Source organism: Nomascus leucogenys, chromosome 3, assembly GCF_006542625.1.
Source record: "Nomascus leucogenys isolate Asia chromosome 3, Asia_NLE_v1, whole genome shotgun sequence".
Classification (NCBI taxonomy): domain Eukaryota; kingdom Metazoa; phylum Chordata; class Mammalia; order Primates; family Hylobatidae; genus Nomascus; species Nomascus leucogenys.
The window spans coordinates 6071682-6089856 of NC_044383.1; the positions used below are offsets into that span (position 1 = coordinate 6071682).

General features: G+C 47.7%; 1 protein-coding gene across 2 annotated transcripts in view; it reads right to left on the reverse strand.

Annotated features, from left to right (window-relative positions):
• Positions 1 to 3036: 3036 nt before the first annotated feature.
• Positions 3037 to 18175, reverse strand: part of DOCK1 (dedicator of cytokinesis 1) — a 544856-nt gene continuing 529717 nt past the window's right edge. For both annotated transcript variants that reach the window (XM_012505804.2, XM_003280960.2), the window contains exons 49-52: positions 15621 to 15819; positions 10579 to 10732; positions 7316 to 7467; positions 3037 to 4217 (exon numbers count right to left, since the gene is read on the reverse strand). In XM_012505804.2, coding sequence (XP_012361258.1) covers positions 4122 to 4217; positions 7316 to 7467; positions 10579 to 10732; positions 15621 to 15819 — 601 coding nt within the window. In that variant the 3' untranslated portion in view covers positions 3037 to 4121. The remainder of the gene's footprint in view (positions 4218 to 7315; positions 7468 to 10578; positions 10733 to 15620; positions 15820 to 18175) is intronic.

Consider the following 18175-nt stretch of genomic DNA (forward strand, 5'->3'; position numbering starts at 1 on the left):
CTTCCTCTCCAGGAAACTCTAGTTTTTGCTCTTAAGGCCTCTTCAACTGATGGGATGAGGCTGACCCACATGATCAAGGGTCACCTCCTTTATGTAAGGTCAACTGATGATAGATGTTAACCACATCTACAAAATATGTTCACAGCAACACTTACAGTTGCTTTTACTGGCTACTGCCGTCCAGCCAGGTGGACACTTAAGACCACATCAGAACTCTTTTGTCCGGGGCTGAAACTAACCCAGGAGTTTTGCCACACATCAGACATCCAGGGAGTCCTCACTCCCCTCTCCAGCTAGTGACACTGCACTCAGGCCACTGTACAACCTGGAGGAGCAGAGGTTTCCTCATGTGTGTGGGAGACAAACAGGGCAGGACAATTCTAGCTCGCTTGGGTACAAAGGCTTATTGGCCTACAGGTTCCCTATTTTTTTGAGCCATCGTCAATGAAACAGTAGATGTTTAAATAATTCTGAAAAGGCAGATTGCCGAAAAGTGTGGTGGCAGAAGTTCCCAAACAGACTTTAAAAAGTAAGTAAAATATTAAAAAGTAATTAGAGATAGAACTAAAAAGCAAAAACGAAAATCCATTAAACCAACAAAGAGTTCCGTGGACATGAAACAAAGTCCAATACCATAAAAGAATCCAGAGCAGAAGATAATGAAATCTGTAAGGAATTTAAATGATCAAATCTTTGCATGAAAGAATAATCTTAAAATTGATTAAAAAATAATTTCTTTAAATACTAGGAAGCAATCTTCAAGCACCAAGGGTGGTTTTCAAGAAAGAAAAAGACTTTTCCATTTATAAAACACAGTTTATATACTAACTACTTTGAATAAAGATTTGATGAAAGCACATATGAAACTAGGTAAAGTAAAGACGGATTTTTAATAGTCCAGAAAGCTTTTGGAAGGCAGGAGAATAAAACCAAAATTTAACTGAATGTGTGAGGGCAAAATTTGGCTTTGAGCATCCTGGAAACCAGAGCAAAAGTAGAGGCTAAGAAGCTCACCATTCCTGCTTTGGAGCATGTGTCTGCAAAAACGCAGTATCACCCCCTGAAAACCAGCACTTGGGAAACAGACAAACACAAAATCTTATTTTTTAATGTAAAAAAGCATAGGTATACATAAAGTACATAATAGATACGCAGTATATAGTCTAAGTGATACATAGTATGGCTGTACTATTTAAATTTCATCATGAGAGTGATGGAGGGAAAAAATGTCTAAAAAAGGCTCCTTGAAAGGTAATTGTGAAAAAAAAAAAAAAGGTTAAGAAGTAGTGTTTCTGCGTAGGAGGGATATGTCCCCGCATGTACAGAGGCAAACCTTCCCCTGGAGCCGCATTCCAGAAGGAATGCATGCAGCAGGCACTGTGTGCAGAGGCCGGTTTGTCTCTGATTATTGTGTTGCAGCCCATCCATTGATTTACAAGCTGAGAAAATGTTGCATCTGCATGAAGCGTTCGAGCAGTTTACTCATTGGTGAATGAATATATTAGCCTATTTGTAATTCATATTAATAAATAGGAAATTTCTGCAACATTTTGGCTGTCTTCACTTTTCTTTAACTCTGTGCTGTATTCTCTGCAAACCTCCCAGCTCTAGAGATCCCCGGGGGATATAAGGTCCTTGGGGGGCTGTGGGGCGGGGATTCCAGCCAGGGTTGTGCAGCGCGAGGATTAACCCGGTAGATGGGGGAAGAGCAGGAGCCCACACGTCATTCCACAAGAAAACCATCATTTATCATAGGGCCAGGCACTATTCTTTCTGTGTTTTTTTTTTTTTATAAATACAATTATATTTTATATCATTTTATAAATTTTATAATTTTTATTTTTATAAATACAATTATATTTATAAAAATAAAGTACTTTTATTTTATTTTTATAGATGGAGATAGAGACGGAGACAGAGTCTCGCTCTTGTCGCCCAGGCTGGAGTGCAATGGCGCAATCTCAGCTACTGCAACCTCCGCCTCCCAGGTTCGAGCAGTTCTCCTGCCTCAGCCTACCGGATTGCAGGCACTTGCCACCATGCCCGGCTAATTTTTAGTAGAGACGGGGTTTCACCATGTTGGCCAGGCTGGTCTTGAACTCCTCACCTCAGGTGATCCTCCCGCCTCAGCCTCCCAAAGTGCTGGGATTACAGGCGTGAGCCACCGCACCCAGCCTATTCTTTGCGTTTCTGGTGGCCGCTTATACAATGTGGGGCACAGACTGCCCAAAAACAACCTGTCCCCAGGTTGGGCTCTCCGTGGTCGCCTACATGGGTGTGCCCATTCGACGATTTCTAGGGTTGTGGATAATATTCAGTTTCTCACACACTCGACAGAGATGAATATCTTGGTGCAACAGTTGAAACAGTAAAGATTCTTCAAGAAAAAAGTCCCACATTCACACAGGCCTACCGTTTCTTGGGGGTGGACTGGATATTTACAAGCATGAATATGCTGGGGACAGCACCTGAGCAGGAGGAAGAGCCTCCCAGCTTCCTGGGCTCCACAGCAGCCTCCTCCTAGGCCGGGTTAGACGGGCAGAGGGGCACATCCTTATGGCTCCCACACATCTGGCAGGAGCAGAGGTGAGAGCCCCGTCCATTGAGAAGAGGACCCCCTGCCTTCCTTGTTTCTTGCCACCCCAGATCCAGCCACATAGGCCCTGGAGAAAGCTCTCCACGTCCAGGCCTCTACAGCGAAATCACACACCCATTAACCAAAGCCCTCTCTTAAATTAGTAGCTGAAAAGAGATCCCACGCAGCCCCAGAGCCCTCTGGGTTTGGTGATGGGGAAGCACTCAGCTGGGCTCTGCTCAGCTCCTGTCTATCAGGACGTGCAGCCATGCACGGGACACGGGCACTTCCCATCTGGGCTCCAGATCAGACACAATTAACAGACAGGATTAAAAACAGTGTTGGAGGAAGAGGTGCATATATAAATGTGTGTCACCAAGCACTTTAACAAAGCAGAATAGAAACAGCAGCGTCTGTATTTTACAATCAAGGATGAAAACATAATTTGTCAGACACTGTGAGTCTTTTAAAATAACATTTTATTTTTCGTTGTCAATGATTAACTTTTGAGTCTATCAGAAGAGTATCATGATTATAGTGAATAAAAAAATATAGATGAGAGAATACAAATATTAGGTTATACAAAGTTAGTTTTTAAAAAATCATTGTCCACCAAAATTTTCAGGACTTTGGAGTTCTGAAAAAAAAAAAAATTTGTGTGTGTGTGTTTTTTTAACACTTCCAGCAGTTAAAAATTAAGAACACATACGGATAATCATTTGTGGACGCCTATTATAATAAACAGAAGGACCACAAAAATTAAAACAAGTTCTAAGAACCATCATATATACAAATTTCTATACAGAATGAGGACAAAAACAATCCACCCAATTAAAACCAGCTCTTGTGGTACACATACTCTTTTTCAGAAAAGAACGAACATTTGTCTTCCTGTATTCACTTGTTTTTCCATTTGATTCAGTATTCTTAATGCTGTTTCCACCCCATAAATTAGTAACTGTTCAGTAGCTGAGAAATATCCTATTTTCAATTATGCCAGGGGAAATCAGGAGATTCCCTGTAGGGGTTGAACTTCATTGTCTGATGTAGGTTGGAGACACACCTCAACCAATGAAGTCACACCACCGGCTGGGACAAGGGCTGGATAAAACATCCCATGACAGTGAGGAGGATTCTTATACATCATCACTACACAGCTTCCCAAGAGTGATGGCCTCGCCTCTCCTACTTGGCTGAGCTCAGAGCAATTGAGCTCTTTGCAAATGCAAGTCATTTGGCACAAAAAGAAAGAATGTTTGGGCAAGACTTGGACTCTCTCAGAGCCAGACACACTCAGAGGCCCCCAACTCTGATAACTACAATGGCACATCCCGGACCCATACCCACCTCCCTGACCCACCTTGCTCCATGACGCTGAAGGCCACTCACTCCATGGTGAGAACTGAACTCCTCTGAAGGAAAAGCAATTGCACAAAATGTTAACATCACAGGCCCAATGAGGTAAACGGCAGACTCAGGGGACACGGAAGGAGAGGACATGGAGACGGGGAGGGGCAGCACACTCTTTGCAGACAGCCTTGCGACGTCACTGCACGATCCCGGAGTCCACCGATGTCTGCTTGCGAGTTGTCTTTGGAGGGGGAGGAGGCGGAGTTTTGCTGGGCAGTGGAGGTGGCAGATGCTAGAAAACATGAGGATGGGGAAGACCTCACATTACTGATGTCCTGACAGAATAGAAGCCATCTCCAGGTGGGGTCTGACCTGGCACAGCCACTCAGCCGGAACCATCCTCTCCACATCAGTTGGGCTCCATCCTGTCTGACTTGAGGCTGGCAGGTCTACTAGGCTCAAGACTGGGCTGCTATGGGCCTGGGCCTTTCTGACGCCTCTGAGCACTCTCCCACCGTCTGCACAGCTCCTGAGAGGTACCATTGCCCTTTGCGTGGCCGTTTTAAATCTAGATGCTATTGACCAAGTTATCCATCTATTGTCCAAGGGATAAACAAGTCCTTAGAGGCACTCTCCAGGGGTGAGATGAGAGACCTTCTTTTGCTTTCTGAGCCTCGGGCAAAGGTTAGCAAGCTTTTCCTGGAAAGGGCTAGATAGTACATATTTCCAGCTTTTCAGCAGGCCACACGGTCTCTGTTGCAGCCACTCAACGCTGCTGGTGCGGCCGAAAAGCGGGCATTGACAGTGTGTACAGAAAGGGGTGTGGCTGTGTTCCAAGAAAACTATTCACAGAAACAGGTGGCTGGCTGGCTGGCTTCAGCTCATGGGCATATATTACTTTAGATTCACAAAAAAGAACATTAATTTCCAGTGTGAAGATAATAGCAAACCCCCTGCTGATGGACCTGGCTGGAGTGTTATGACTGAGGGCAGCTGCACCCTATTGCTTTTGGGACCCTCATGCCCATCACACACACCTGATGTGCAGGAGACTCTCTGGAAATATGGGTCGATCGAATAGGAAAATGGACGAATGAGTGAATAAATGAATGAGTGAATAAATGAGTCAGTGGATAAATGAAGAAATAAACAGGTAAGTAAACAAATGAATGAAGAAGTGAACAGACCAGGGTAAGTGGGAGCATGCCACAGGCAGAGGAACCAGAATGAAATCACAGAACACTATCATCTAACTTAAGGGTAAGAGTAGGTTTTTAACAGCCTCTCCGTGTGGGTTTGCATTTAGCTGAATGTGAGAAAAGAGGTTTTCAAGGATAGAGAGTGACGCAGTAGTCTCTCACTCATCACCCAGATTTCCTCCTGATTCACAGACGAGTAAATACAAAAATGACCTAGTGCTTAACACAGAGAGGAGAATAAATGTGGAAAAGTAAAGCTGATATAAAGATGTCCTATGAGTATATGACCTTATATTAAGGAAGGTAAAACAACAAGTAAGTGGGTGTTTTTAAGGCTGGTTAGAACCGTTAAAAGAGACATCTATTTTGAGGTCTGATGAAACTGTTTGTTTACATGTGAAAGCCACACTAATAGGCCAATGAGGAGCAGGTAAGGACCAGACTAACACAGCCTGATACCAACACTGTGCTGCAGATGACCTCTGTGCCAAATATGAGCATGTCAAAAGTTTATCACCATTAAGCAAAATGATAGCTCGGATTACTGACAGGAAGAGCCATTTGGAAAGAAATGACAGCTTAGTGGCAACAACTCAAGACAGAGTTGCCTACAAGCCTGAGGCTGATCAATGAGAGTGACAGGAGGATATTGATCACACCCCCATCATGGCAGACGGATGATCATTATACTAGAACAGCTCTCAGGGCCTGTGCACCCCAGGAAATGCAACCGCTTCTGCCTAATGATGACATACTAACCACCAGCGTGTCACCTGAGCATGCACTCAGGCTGCAAGTAAATTAAACAAGAAACAAAGACCAAAGACACTTGGGTCATTAATCTAATTGAATTCACACCCCCTTTATAAATTGAGACAGAGCTAATCCATGTTATCCCGTGCTTAATCAACCGTATGTGGCTTTGGTAACCCACAATGGTGTATCCAAGAAATTGAGACAAGAAAATGTTACCCCGGAGTTGATTTGTAACAAGAAGAGGGATTGGCTGTAATTCTAAGTTTAGAATTTTGAGTTTACTAGTGTAGGGAGACTAGGGGGAACATTCCTGCCTTTCCAATAAAATAAAGAGATGAAAATGTGACCAATTAACGAAGCGGTTAGGGAAACAATACTCCAAGCAACCCGATATTCTTGCTAGATCCCCCGAATCTCCTTTTGCTCTCACAAGTAGTTAGAAATGCCCAGGGAAGGTCAGGCTTCCATTTCTGTGGTGCAACAAACCATTCCAGCCTGTCAGAAAGCCCTCTTCACAGGGGAACCTGGTGCCTCCTCCAGGGCCAGAACGGGGAGAACCAGGAGAGGAACGGGGTGGATCTCAAAAGAATGTTTCTAGAACTGTCAACTGGTAACTGAGGTGCTTGTTTAAATGGCTTTTTATGACTTTGACTAACATTTGTACGGGCAGGCAGGCCCAGGGGCTGTTCGGCAAAAGGCACTTTAGGTGGGATGAATGACTAAAACAGCAGCTGGGGGGTACCAGCTTCAGGGACTCACACCGAAGAGGGGTTCCAGCAGGTTGCTTAGGCTTACAAAGGCAAGTGCTGCTGGAGGAAGCCAGGCCAGCACCCCCGAACTAGCACTGGGGAGGGTGCCCAGGGGTGGGGGCACAGTGAGGGTAACTGTGCCCAGGAGCCAAACCTGGCTGTCCTCTGCAGTCTCTGTAAGGTGAGTGCCTGTCACCACCCAGGAGCTCCCAGCACCAGGTGAGGCTGCCTGGAGGCAAGTTTGGAGATGAGCTTCTCCAGGCCAAGCAAGTGTATAACAGGTGCCTGCCATACAGGGTGATACTGGCCAACCTCTTTAAAAAGTCAGACCTCTTGATAGAAGAGCTACTTCTCAAAAATCAAAATTTCATTAGAATTGCATCTCCAGTGGTGATGATAACGGATGACAACCTTGGAATGTCTATCCTCTTCCTCATTCTAAGGCATGATATCAAAATGTGCTTTTTGATGCAGTTATTGATACTGATGCAGAGCCACAGATCTTACCCACCGGAGTCCTTCCTGCTTTGATATCTTTTTGCAAAATCAAACCTGGACCCATCATACATGGTTTTCCTCATGTGCTCACTAGCCCGAAGTAAACCTGCTGATATCTGGAATGAGGGACTCGTCCTACTTTGTGGAGGGGAAGCAATGAAAGCCCGTGTTTCAGTTTGCCGACTTACCCTCTGGTGTGGAGGGGGAGGGGGAGGTGTTGGCGAGCCCAGCAAGTCCTGGTTTTCCATCAAATTCCCGTAATCTGCCACGCTGCCTTTGAGAGGCAGAGGGGGTGGGACATCGGCCACGTCCGCCCCCGTCATGCCGTTCAGCTCCAAGCCTGGAAAACCGGGATCTATTTAAAATCAGCCCGACTTCCCCACGGAGCCTGACTGCTCAGGGAGCTGCTCCACGTTCCCTCCCAGAGAGGCAGGCACAGCAGAAACACTTCATCTGGCAGACACGCTTGTCAACAGAGCAGATGAGGGCCGGGAGGGAGAGAACACAAAGGGTGGGACCCTCTCCTAATGACAATGTTCTCGAAGGGAGAATAGCAAGTATCACATGACAACTAAAACCGGAGCATGAAGCAAGGCATCGAGCCACGGTAGAAAGGGTGATGTTCACCCCGGTCTCCTCTGTCCCTGCTCAGGCCCCCTGCCTCGGTGGAAGTTAAACAGCTGGGTGCCACAGGACCATCTCCGCTGCTGCTGCTACCTACCGCTTTCAAAGCCCAACCAGACCTCTGCAGTCACCCCTGCAGTTACCACCTGGAGAGATTCGCTAAGCAAAGTCTAACACGGTGACCAGCCACCCAGCTTCCAATCTCTTTCCACAGGAAAATCCACAGTCGTATGACATGAAGTCATTAGCTGTAGCAGTCACTGTGGCTGTTGCTTTAAATAAGCCAAGAGGAAGTACAATTGATTTTTAAAGTAAACTGGAAAAAATAGCTGTTTTCAAACGGAGGAATAATCATTAAGGCAGGATATTTTCTCGACCCTTGTTGAGACTCTTAAAAATAATTTGTTTTCTTTCGTATTAAAGAGAGAAAAATGGACATTTTTATTGATGAGTCTCTTTTGGAGCTTTCCCCTAGGATCCATCTGATGAAAAATCCTTTATTAGGAAAATGCGTCCTAGGAAGGCCACAGTGTCAGTTTATAAGGAAGCTCTGCCATGGGGCTGAGGGAAATACGAAGGCTTCGGTGAGTGACTGTCTTCATGATTGCTGCCTACTTGTTTGTTATTATTGCGGTAACATATACATGACATAAAATTTGCCATTTTAGCCATCTCTTAGGGGACAGTTTGGTGGCATTAATCACATCGACCATGGTGGACAACCATCACCATGATGTATTTCTGAAACATTTCCATCACCCCAAACAGAATTCTGTACCCACTCAACAGTAACTCTCCACTCCTCCCTCCCTCCAGCCCCTAGTATCCTCTATTCTACTTTCTTATTTTTTCTTTTCTTTTTTTTTGAGATGGAGTCTCGCTGTGTTGCCCAGGCTGGAGTGCAGTGGTGCGATCTCAGCTCACTGTAACCTCCGCCTCCCAGATTCAAGTGATCCTCCTGTCTCAGCCTCCTCAGTAGCTGGGTTTATAGGCACGCACAACCACACCCAGCTTATTTTTGTATTTTTAGTAGAGACGGGGTTTTACCATGTTGACTGGCTGGTCTCGAACGCCTGACCTCAGCTGATCCACCCACCTCGGACTCCCAAAGTGCTGGGATTACAGGCGTGAGCCACACCTTTCTGTCTCCATGAACTTGCCTTAGATATTTCATTTAGGTGGAGTCATATAATATTTGTCCCTTTGCGACTGATCTGCTTCACTCGGCATCACGGTTCTGAGGTTCGTCCGTGCTGCAGCACGTGTCAGAACTTCACTCCTTTCTACGGCTGGGTAATATTCTATTGCATGGACATTTCTTTGGACGTACATTTTGTTAATCTGGCCGTCAGCTGATGGACATTTGGCCTGTGTTTGCTTATTGGCTCTTGTGAAAAATACTGCTATGAATATTAAGTATCTGTTTGAGTCCCTGTCTTCAATTCTGTGGAGTACAGGCCTAGCAGCAGGACTGCTGGTTCATATTATGTGTTTATTCTATGTTGAACTTCGGGGGAACCACTAAATTGTTTTCTGCAGCAGCAGTGATGGTACCTGTCTTCAATATTAAAATAGATTTTAAACACATTTTTAGAAAGATCATGTAGTAATAGTGCAAGGATATGAAGATGCACCCTCCAAAGACATATCAAGTGCCCAGAAAGCTCTTTGCCTACTCAGTTAAACTCACGCATCCACTCCTGGAGCCAGCGTCCCCACCCACCGACAGTCTCCAGAATCATGACCGCTCCCCTTTCAGCAAGAGGAAAATCAGAGGCAGAGGACAATCACTCACTGCCTTGCACAACCCTCGCCACAGGGCACGGAGCTCTCCTGCCTGGGACCCCTCTCTGTGCCACAGGAAGGAGAGCGGGCTCTCCGGTTCTGCTGCCGTCCTCACCCTCAGCACCTTCTCCCTGCCAAGATTTCTGCTCCCTGCTGGCTCTGAATCTAGTGGTGAAAAGCTGTCTACCACTTAGAATAAGTTGAGTAGAGTCTCTCCAAAAGGTAGACCTCTCAGGGCCACGCAGAACCTCAGAATGTACCTTATTTGGATGTAGGGTCTTTGCAGATGTAATTAGCGAAGGATCTCAAGGTGAGATCATCCTGGATTTGCAGTGGACCCTATATCCAATGACTGGTGTCCTTGTAAGAAGAGAGGACGCAGAGGAGGCAGCCACGTGAAGACAGGGGCAGAGAGGGGAGTGATGTGGCCACAGCCAAGGAGGGCTAGGGACTGCTGGGAGCCACCAGAAGCTGGAGGGAGGCCTGGGACAGGCTCTCCCTTGGAGCCATCAGAGGGAACCAACTTGCCACCTCCTTGATTTCAGAGTTCTGGCCTCCAAAACCTTCAGAGAACAAATTTCTGCTGTTTGGAGCCACCAGTTTTGTGGCAACTTCTAGGGTAATTTAAACATTGGTCAAAACTAGAAAAATAAGCTGTGCCCCTGAGCTGTTGCCAGCTGCCTGGAGGTGCTTCTCCAGCGTACGGTCCTAGACACAAGCAGGCCCACGGCCTCCTGCAGCTCTGTGTCCTGGGATAGAATGTGTAGCGGTTCCATGTGCCTCCACATGGACCCTGGGACAGACCCTGCACTTTCTGCCCCTCCAGTGCTGGAGACCTGGGCTCTGGGTTTTGGCTTGATTTGTGGAAGTCCAGACTCTATGGCCTGTCCCAAGGGACGCTCCCAGGAAGCCAGGTGTTTATCTAAACTCCCACCCTCTGCTGCAAGGGGAGGGAGGAAGCGCTTCTAACCTCAGAGCCTTCAGTGAGGGGAAGTCACACGGAGCTATGGCACGATTCCTATGTGGGGAGTGTTCCACTTACTTGACTGCATGCTGAAGCTGAGCTTGGCCCTTGGTGTAACCGGAGGGGGTGTTTGCTGGGAGGACGGTGACGAGGGGGACACCGAGAAGCGCCTTTCGCTTCCAATGACATTGATCACCTGGCTCTTCGGTCTCTGGGGCCGCAGGGGACTTATCTACATCGAAAGGACAGAAAGAGCACAGTTAGGGTCTGTTATGGGCTGAGTTGCCTTTCCACCTAAACTCCCATGTTGAAGTCCTGACCCCCATTACCTTAGAATATGACCTTAACTGCAAATAGGGTCCTTGCAAATGGTCAAGCTAAGGTGGGGCCTGTTAGAGTGGGCAGAGAGTAAGACATGAATAGGAAAGGGGGACCAGGGAAGGAAACTCTGGAAAATCTCATGCCCCAGAGACCCCCCAAAACACACATGCTAGGTGTGAGCAGAGGGGAGGGGAATACCTAGGCACGAGGGAGCATCCTGAAACACCCCGTAAGACACCCAGTAATTGCTCCCTCTGCAGCTAACCTGTTACAATGTAGCTAGCTACATGCTGATCAGGAGGGAAACAGGGCAAGGGATTAATTCCTAAGAGATGCACACGCACAGTATGTACAGATTTGACCGCTATACGACCTTCTTGGGATGGCGGTAATGAGCAATGCTGCCATTAGGTAGGTTCCTATTGATCACTGAGCCCCACGTGCGCACGTCAACTAGCAGCAAGGGAGAGCCCCACAAACCTGGGTGGGAACTAGGCAGGGAAAAGCTGAAGACTTAAGACAGCGCGGGGAAAACAGACAAAGACAAAGAGAGAGGCTTAAGACAGAGGTGAGAGCTTAAAACAGTCCAATATAAAAACCGCAACACAGAACTCCTGGGGGCTGCTCTCCACAGGGCCAGCCTGCTCCTCTCCTGGAGTCTATGCTACTTTTATTTCCTTAATAAGCCTACTTTACCTACTTTACTAATTTCCCTACTTTACTAATTGGTCTCTTCGCTGAATTCTTTCCTCTAAGAAGACTAAGAACCAGGGACCAGCACACTCCCCAGTAACAGGTCCTAATCCAATAGGACAGGTGACCTTATGAAAAAGGGAAATCTGGACACGGACATGTCCAAATTTGGGAGGGCACAACGTGAAGATGAAAGCAGAGGTCAGGGTGATGCTTCTATCAGCCAAGAAACACCAGAGATGGCGGCAAACCCCAGACAGGAGGAGAGAGGCATGCACAGATTCTCCCTCACAGCCTCTGAAGGAATCAGCCCTGCCGACGCCTCTAGAACTGGGAGGCGATGAATTTCTGGGGCTGGAGCCGCCCAGCATGTGGTTACGGCAGACCTCCCCCACACGAGGGGCTGACACTGCTGTCCTCACACAGTCTGGGCTGGACAGCACATCGCAGGTGACCCGAATATAGATGCAAAAGTGGCTGAGTATTGTTGCAAGCCACGCAGATACCCAGCGAGAACACATGGGGCAACCTCTGTGCGGTTAAGAACAGAATCAATGGCCTGTTCCATGGCAGAATTATTCCCAGGTGTGCTCAGCATGCTTTGGTCTCCTTGGCGTGTACCTGAAAGTCTAGGAATTGGCTGAAGGATTTTTGCTATTCCTTTGCTTTGCTTCTTCTCTCATCCTGGGTCATTACTGGGCAGGGATTCTTTTTCTCTCCTTTTCAATGCATTTTTTTCCTGCTCATCTCTGGCTTTTGGAGGCACTTGACTTTCCCCCACCTAAGCCCTTTCCCTGTTTGTTCCATCAGTAAGTTGTATTTACATATTTCTTACAGGTTGGTCTCAGATCATCAGGCTTTGGGGAACAGGAGAAGTTACAAAATGCTCAGAGGCAGGAGTAATGAGAAAACTTATTAACCCAGCCAAAAAGGAGGGGTCAAGGTTCTCCCCCAAGGAAGGGCAGGCAGGTGAGTGGGCAGCTCCGGGCTTGGTGCTGCGGCTGGGTCTGGGGGTCTGGTGGAGGGGGTGGGCTGGTTTGGGTGAACAACAGAGCACGTAGGCTTCAATGTCTGCCCCAGGAGGAGTCAGCCGTGCCAGGGCCAGTCTGGAGGTTACTGAGGCTGGAAGGAGGAAATGGGAACTAGGCTTGGGAGGAAGATTCAGGCTCTCTGGTAAATGAGTGACGGAGCCAGGCCAACAGGTCTATTTTCAGAACTATCCTGTGCTGTCAGGGGAGCCAAGTGCCCAGGAGCTGCACCTCCTCTGAAGAAATGGCCTTGTTCCAGGCAGCAAAACTGCTGTGGGAAGTCAGGAAAGGCCGGGTGAAGTGCTGGGCTCTCTGAAGGTGAATGTGCCGGCAAGAGAGATTTGGGGTCTGCTAAGGTGCTTCTCCTGGCTTTGCTGCATCCCAGGACGGGCGCATTCTGATTCAGAGAGCCTGAGGAGGCTGGACTGCTGAGATGCAAATCGCAGCCTGGAGGCCGGAGAGGCTCAGCTAAAGGTCAGGAAATTGTTGATGATGCAAATCAAGTAGGAAACCGAACCCAGCCACAGGGGTGAGGAGGGAAAACCTTTGCAGAGTTGGGGTGCAGGGGAGGCCAGCAGGGGGGAAGGGCAAGGAGGACACTACAGTGGGGGTTGGGGGGGGGATGGCTGGTGTTGTCCCCAGGGAATGGGTTGCTGCTTCTGCTCCTGTGAACCGCCTCCCCACCTCCCCTCCTGCGCATGGCTGGTCACAGGCACGCAGCCACCTGCTAGGAAACTTCAGGTGTCTGACTGTCCTCACAGACCTTGCTGGCACCCGTCCCCTGGAGGAGGTGGCCTCTGAGTAGACAGACAGGTTGCTGGGCTGGACCAAGAATAGTAAGCCTGTCCCCAGTGGGAGGTTCAGATTCTCCACCTCCTGGTGCTGGAAGGTTCAAGCTGACACTGGGCCAGATGCTGAGAAGCACCGCCAAGGTTCTGTGCTCTGACCTTGGTGAGTTCCTGTGGATTTGCTGAGGGTGCTAGGGCCAGCCGTGGGGAAGCAGCCCTTGTGGTGCTGTCCCTATCCCTGCTGTTTGTAAGGATCCTAGAAGGATGCTTGGGCCACCAAGGGCAGGGACAGAAAATGCACTGTGCTGGCTCTGTGCCTGTCACGTGTGTGCTTGTGTCCTTGGACTTCTTTTCACACAAGTCAGCTGTGATCAATTCTGCCACTTGGCACAACTGCTCCGAGGCCCTCCAATTTAGCATCTTAAAACGGAGCTTAAATTAAAATGTATGAAAGACTTGCACAGTGTGTGGTACTAAGTAATATTCAGAAATGCTTCTGTTCATTCCCCTACGCAGCTACAGACGTGAGAAATCTACCTGAGGCTTGAGAGAAGGAGGCTTCAGCCAGCCTCGGGGGTGGTGGGCATCCCAACTTCCCAGAATAGCAGACAGAGCATGCTGTGTGGTCAGGAACCCCTCAATGTGCTGGAGGCTGAGCGTCTGGGTACTTCAGGCCAGCCTCCAGCCAGTGCCCCCCTGGTCTGACATCCTCGGCCACCCTCATGGGAATTCTCCAGCCCAGCTGCAGTTACAGCACCTACCCACAGGCCGCACAGCAGCGCTGGCCTGTTGGACGTCAAGTCATGGCTGGGGCGTTTGCCTTCCACCTCTAGATAGCCAGGTAGCACGTGACTGCTTTCTGAGTGGCATGAAGTATAGATAAAACGTACCTTCTGGGTTTTAAGTTATAAACAAGCAGTGCAGTATGTCTAACCCTCTAATCACAGCCTGCGGACGCCCAGGGCTGAGACAAGCAAACACCCACCCATTTCCAGGGAGGGCAGCTCCAATCCTGACTTTGCCTTTGATGCTCTCAGCCCATGAGAACTCCTTCTTTATTTTTGTTTCCAACTACAGCTAGCACTTTCGGAATCAAGTTCGCCCCGGAAGTGGGCTGTGCCTCATCTTCATACTTAGACTCTGATACAGCTCGGATATCTGTCCCCTCCAAATCTCATGTTGAAATGTTGGGGGTGCGGCCAGTGGGAGGCGTCTGGGTCATGGGAGCAGATCTCTCATGAAGGGCTTGGTGCTGTCCTTGCAGTAATGGGGGTAATGAGTGAGTTCTCATTCTATCAGTTCATGTGGGACCTAGTTATCTAAAAGAGCCTGGAACCACCCCCCGCTCCCCGCCCATACTCTCTTTCTCACCATGTGACATGCCTGCTCTCCTCCCCTGCCTTCAGCCAAGAATAAAAGCCTCCTGAGGCCACACCAGAAGCCAAGTAGATGCTAGTGTCGTGCTTGTACAGCCTGCAGAACCATGAGCCAAATCAATCTCTTTTCTTCATAAATGATGCAGGCTCAGTTATTCCTTTACAGTAACACAAAACAGAAGAACACAGACTCCCAAAGCGGTGCACTTCTGGGAGGATCAACCCTCAGGCCCAGCCCCAGGATGAGAGCCAGCTCCTTGGTTTCACCGCCCTCAAATGCCCATGACTGTGGAATGAACGAGACTCACTGGGACCCGTTTTTAAGGTCAGCTCAGCAGCACGGGTCATGTGAAGTCCCTGTAAGTCCTTGGGAAAGATGGCCAGGAGATTTAAAGGTGGAGCAGATGAGACACAGCAGGATACCCTAGGACCAGGTCCAGCTGCTGGGGCCCGGTGGGAAGAGGTCTTTGGATTCTAGTTCCACTGATTTTAACACTTGGGTCGTAACTAGCTTAGAGAGTTCCAGTCAGCAAGAGGCGAGGGGAAGGCATTAGCTGACACGGAGGACTGTTTCCTGACAACAAAAGGACTCCTGCTCATCTTCTGGGATATTAGGACATGTGTAGGAAACAAGTCCAACAGAGCGGCAGAGCCTAGCAGCAGAGCGGCCTCGCCCCAGGCCCTGAGGAAGGGGGACAAATGCTAAGCCCACTTTCCTCCAGGTCTCTCTGTGGCTCTGGCTGTCCTACTGCCTTGGGACATTCGAGGTTAGGGGAGGAGGACCCCAGGTTTCTGAGTTGCTAATTTATAACAAGTTCAATAAGAGCCCACTGTCAGCCCTGTTGGCTACAGGTGGGGCAAAGGTAGGTCCCTGAAGCTACTGCAGAGCAAGGAAAGATACCCTTTCAGGTTACCGTTTCCGAAAGGATCACAGCCTCAGACTGCTGCAGGGAAATGTCGGTGGGTTTAAATTCTTTCTCAAATATCTCTTGATGTTTGCTGTTCCTTTTTTCCTTCTTCTTGTCCTTCTTCTCCTTCTCCAGGTCATCCTTGTCCAGCTTGTCCTGGGACCTGGAGTGCATTTTCTTTGGCAGGAGAGGCTCCAGGGCAAACCTAAAGGAAAGGTCAATGACGTCTTAATAGGAGAGCAATTGCTTTCCAGCCCACCGACACGTGTAAAGTCACTCACAATCCACTGAAGACATTTACAAGGAAACCAAGGATTTAAAAGGGAGGCCAGGGGCGACTTCAGATACATAGTCACCAGATGCAAGGACCGTGTTTCAATCCCAACACAGACAAACTGGAAAAAGAACACTTAGCACGATTGGGCAAATGTGAAGTCTCACTGGATATTTGATGATGATATTAAGGAATTGTTCATTTATGATGGGAGGATGGTATTTAGAGTATATTTCAAAAGGGGAACCCTCGTCTTTTAGAGATTTATATAGAAATATTCTGTCTATTTTTTAATGGGGAAAAATAGATGTCAATGCAAAGAAATGTCTACTACCTTAATTCTGACCAAGGCTCTATGATTACAAATAGACGGTTGTTTCCAGGTGAAAGCACTTTGCATGGCTCGGTCAGAAGCAAGCCGGGGCCAGCTCACAGGTGCTTGGAGATGCCCTGAGGTTTCCAGCCGGCAACTGAGCTGGAGACAGAAGACCTGCATTCTAGGTCTGCCACTGTGGGTGACTCTTCATGTCCTCGTAACCTGTGGCAGCTGTCTCACTTATAAAAGGGTATAAAGACACCACCACCCTTCTGCCTATCCCACAGTTGCTGTAAAAACACATTCGTGTTTACACCATGGAGTAAATGAATCCTGGGCTAGTTTCTAAGGCATGTACCAAAAGGCTAGTGTGCACGCACATCCACACACAATTGTGATTTGTCACTCCAACACAAGATTGGCATGTCCATCCTGTTTCTGGTCCTAGAAGTCCTATCAGGAGGTGGAAGAAATGGATCCAACTCTAAGACTGGAGTCTCATCCCTAGCAGCTCCTGCTGTGAGGAGTCAGGAGAGATGGTTGAACGGATGAAGGCATGGGCCCGCCTGAAAAACTGTATAGCATAGCTCACATGGAAGGCAGCGCTGTTACTAGGATCTTACATTTTCAAAATATAGCCTGCTCTTTGGAGCTCTGAGCCTCACAGTAACTTCCAAACCTGACTTCCTTGACCACCTGGAGAAGAAATTGGCTTCTTCAAGGGGAGCATGATTTCAAGAGAAGAAAATTTAGCCAGCCAGTCATATTTTCATCCTAGCTCTAGTTTCTCTTACATGTATTTCTGAATGGGACACTTGGAAGAAAGCCACTGTTCTCATTAAGACGGCCACTGCAGGGCCGGGCGTGGTGGCTCATGCCTATAATCCCAGCACTTGGGGAGGCTGAGGCGGGTGGATCATTTGAGCTCAGGAGTTCGAGACCAGTCTGACCAACATGGCAAGATCCTGTCTCCACAAAACATACAAAAATTAGCTGGGCATGGTGGCGTGCACCTATAGTGCCAGCTACTCAGGAGGCTGAGGTGGTAGGATGGCTTGAGCCTGGGAGGCAGAAATTGCAGTGAGCCGAGATTGTGCCACTGCACAGCCTGGGTGACAGAGCCAGATCCTGTCTCAAAAAAACAAACAAAAACAAAAACAAAACAAAAGACGCCCATTGCAGCAATCTTGCTCCCCATTGATTTGCTCACTGTTGATTATTTCCATGTTGTGTGTCCCATAATGAGGAATAAGATGAACCAGGAAGGGAAGGATCATTTGCAAAACTGCGCTTAAATCTGCTGAAGATGCAGACTGCCCAGAGCAAGGACCACCACCTATTCTTTGCTTCTCCCATCTAATATGGCTGTGCAGTAGGATCTGCTGTAGGTACATACACCATGTAAACAATAATGGTATTGAATCTAAGCACTGATTATCAATAGCTGTTAACATCTCCACAAGAGAGATAACAGGATATGATGTGCCTCTGAATGGAAGAACATACAAGTACCTATGAAGTCATCTTGTCCCTAAATCAAATCTGAATCTGATCAAATTGCTAGATTCAACTACCAATATGCAGGGAATATGGAGAATCGAGACACGAATTTAACAGTGCGATAGGGCACGCTATCAGCAAAGTCCTGATGGTGGGGACCATGACAGGATACGTAACCTAGATTTCCCACAAATAAATTACAAGGGAGAAAAGGCGACTAAAAGAGACTTAAAGAGATAATATCAACCAAGTGCAAGGTGGGAACCTTATTTGGATTTTGCCTCAAACTAAAAAAAAAGACATGACAATGGGAAATTAACACTCATATATTATTATAATATGGAATTCCTGTCAATATTTTTGGTGTGAAATAAACTATATGACTATAGTTTATATAATATAACCTAGTTATGGTTTTAAAAAAGAGTTCATACCTTTTAGAAATTCATAGTGAAATAGCTATAGATAAAA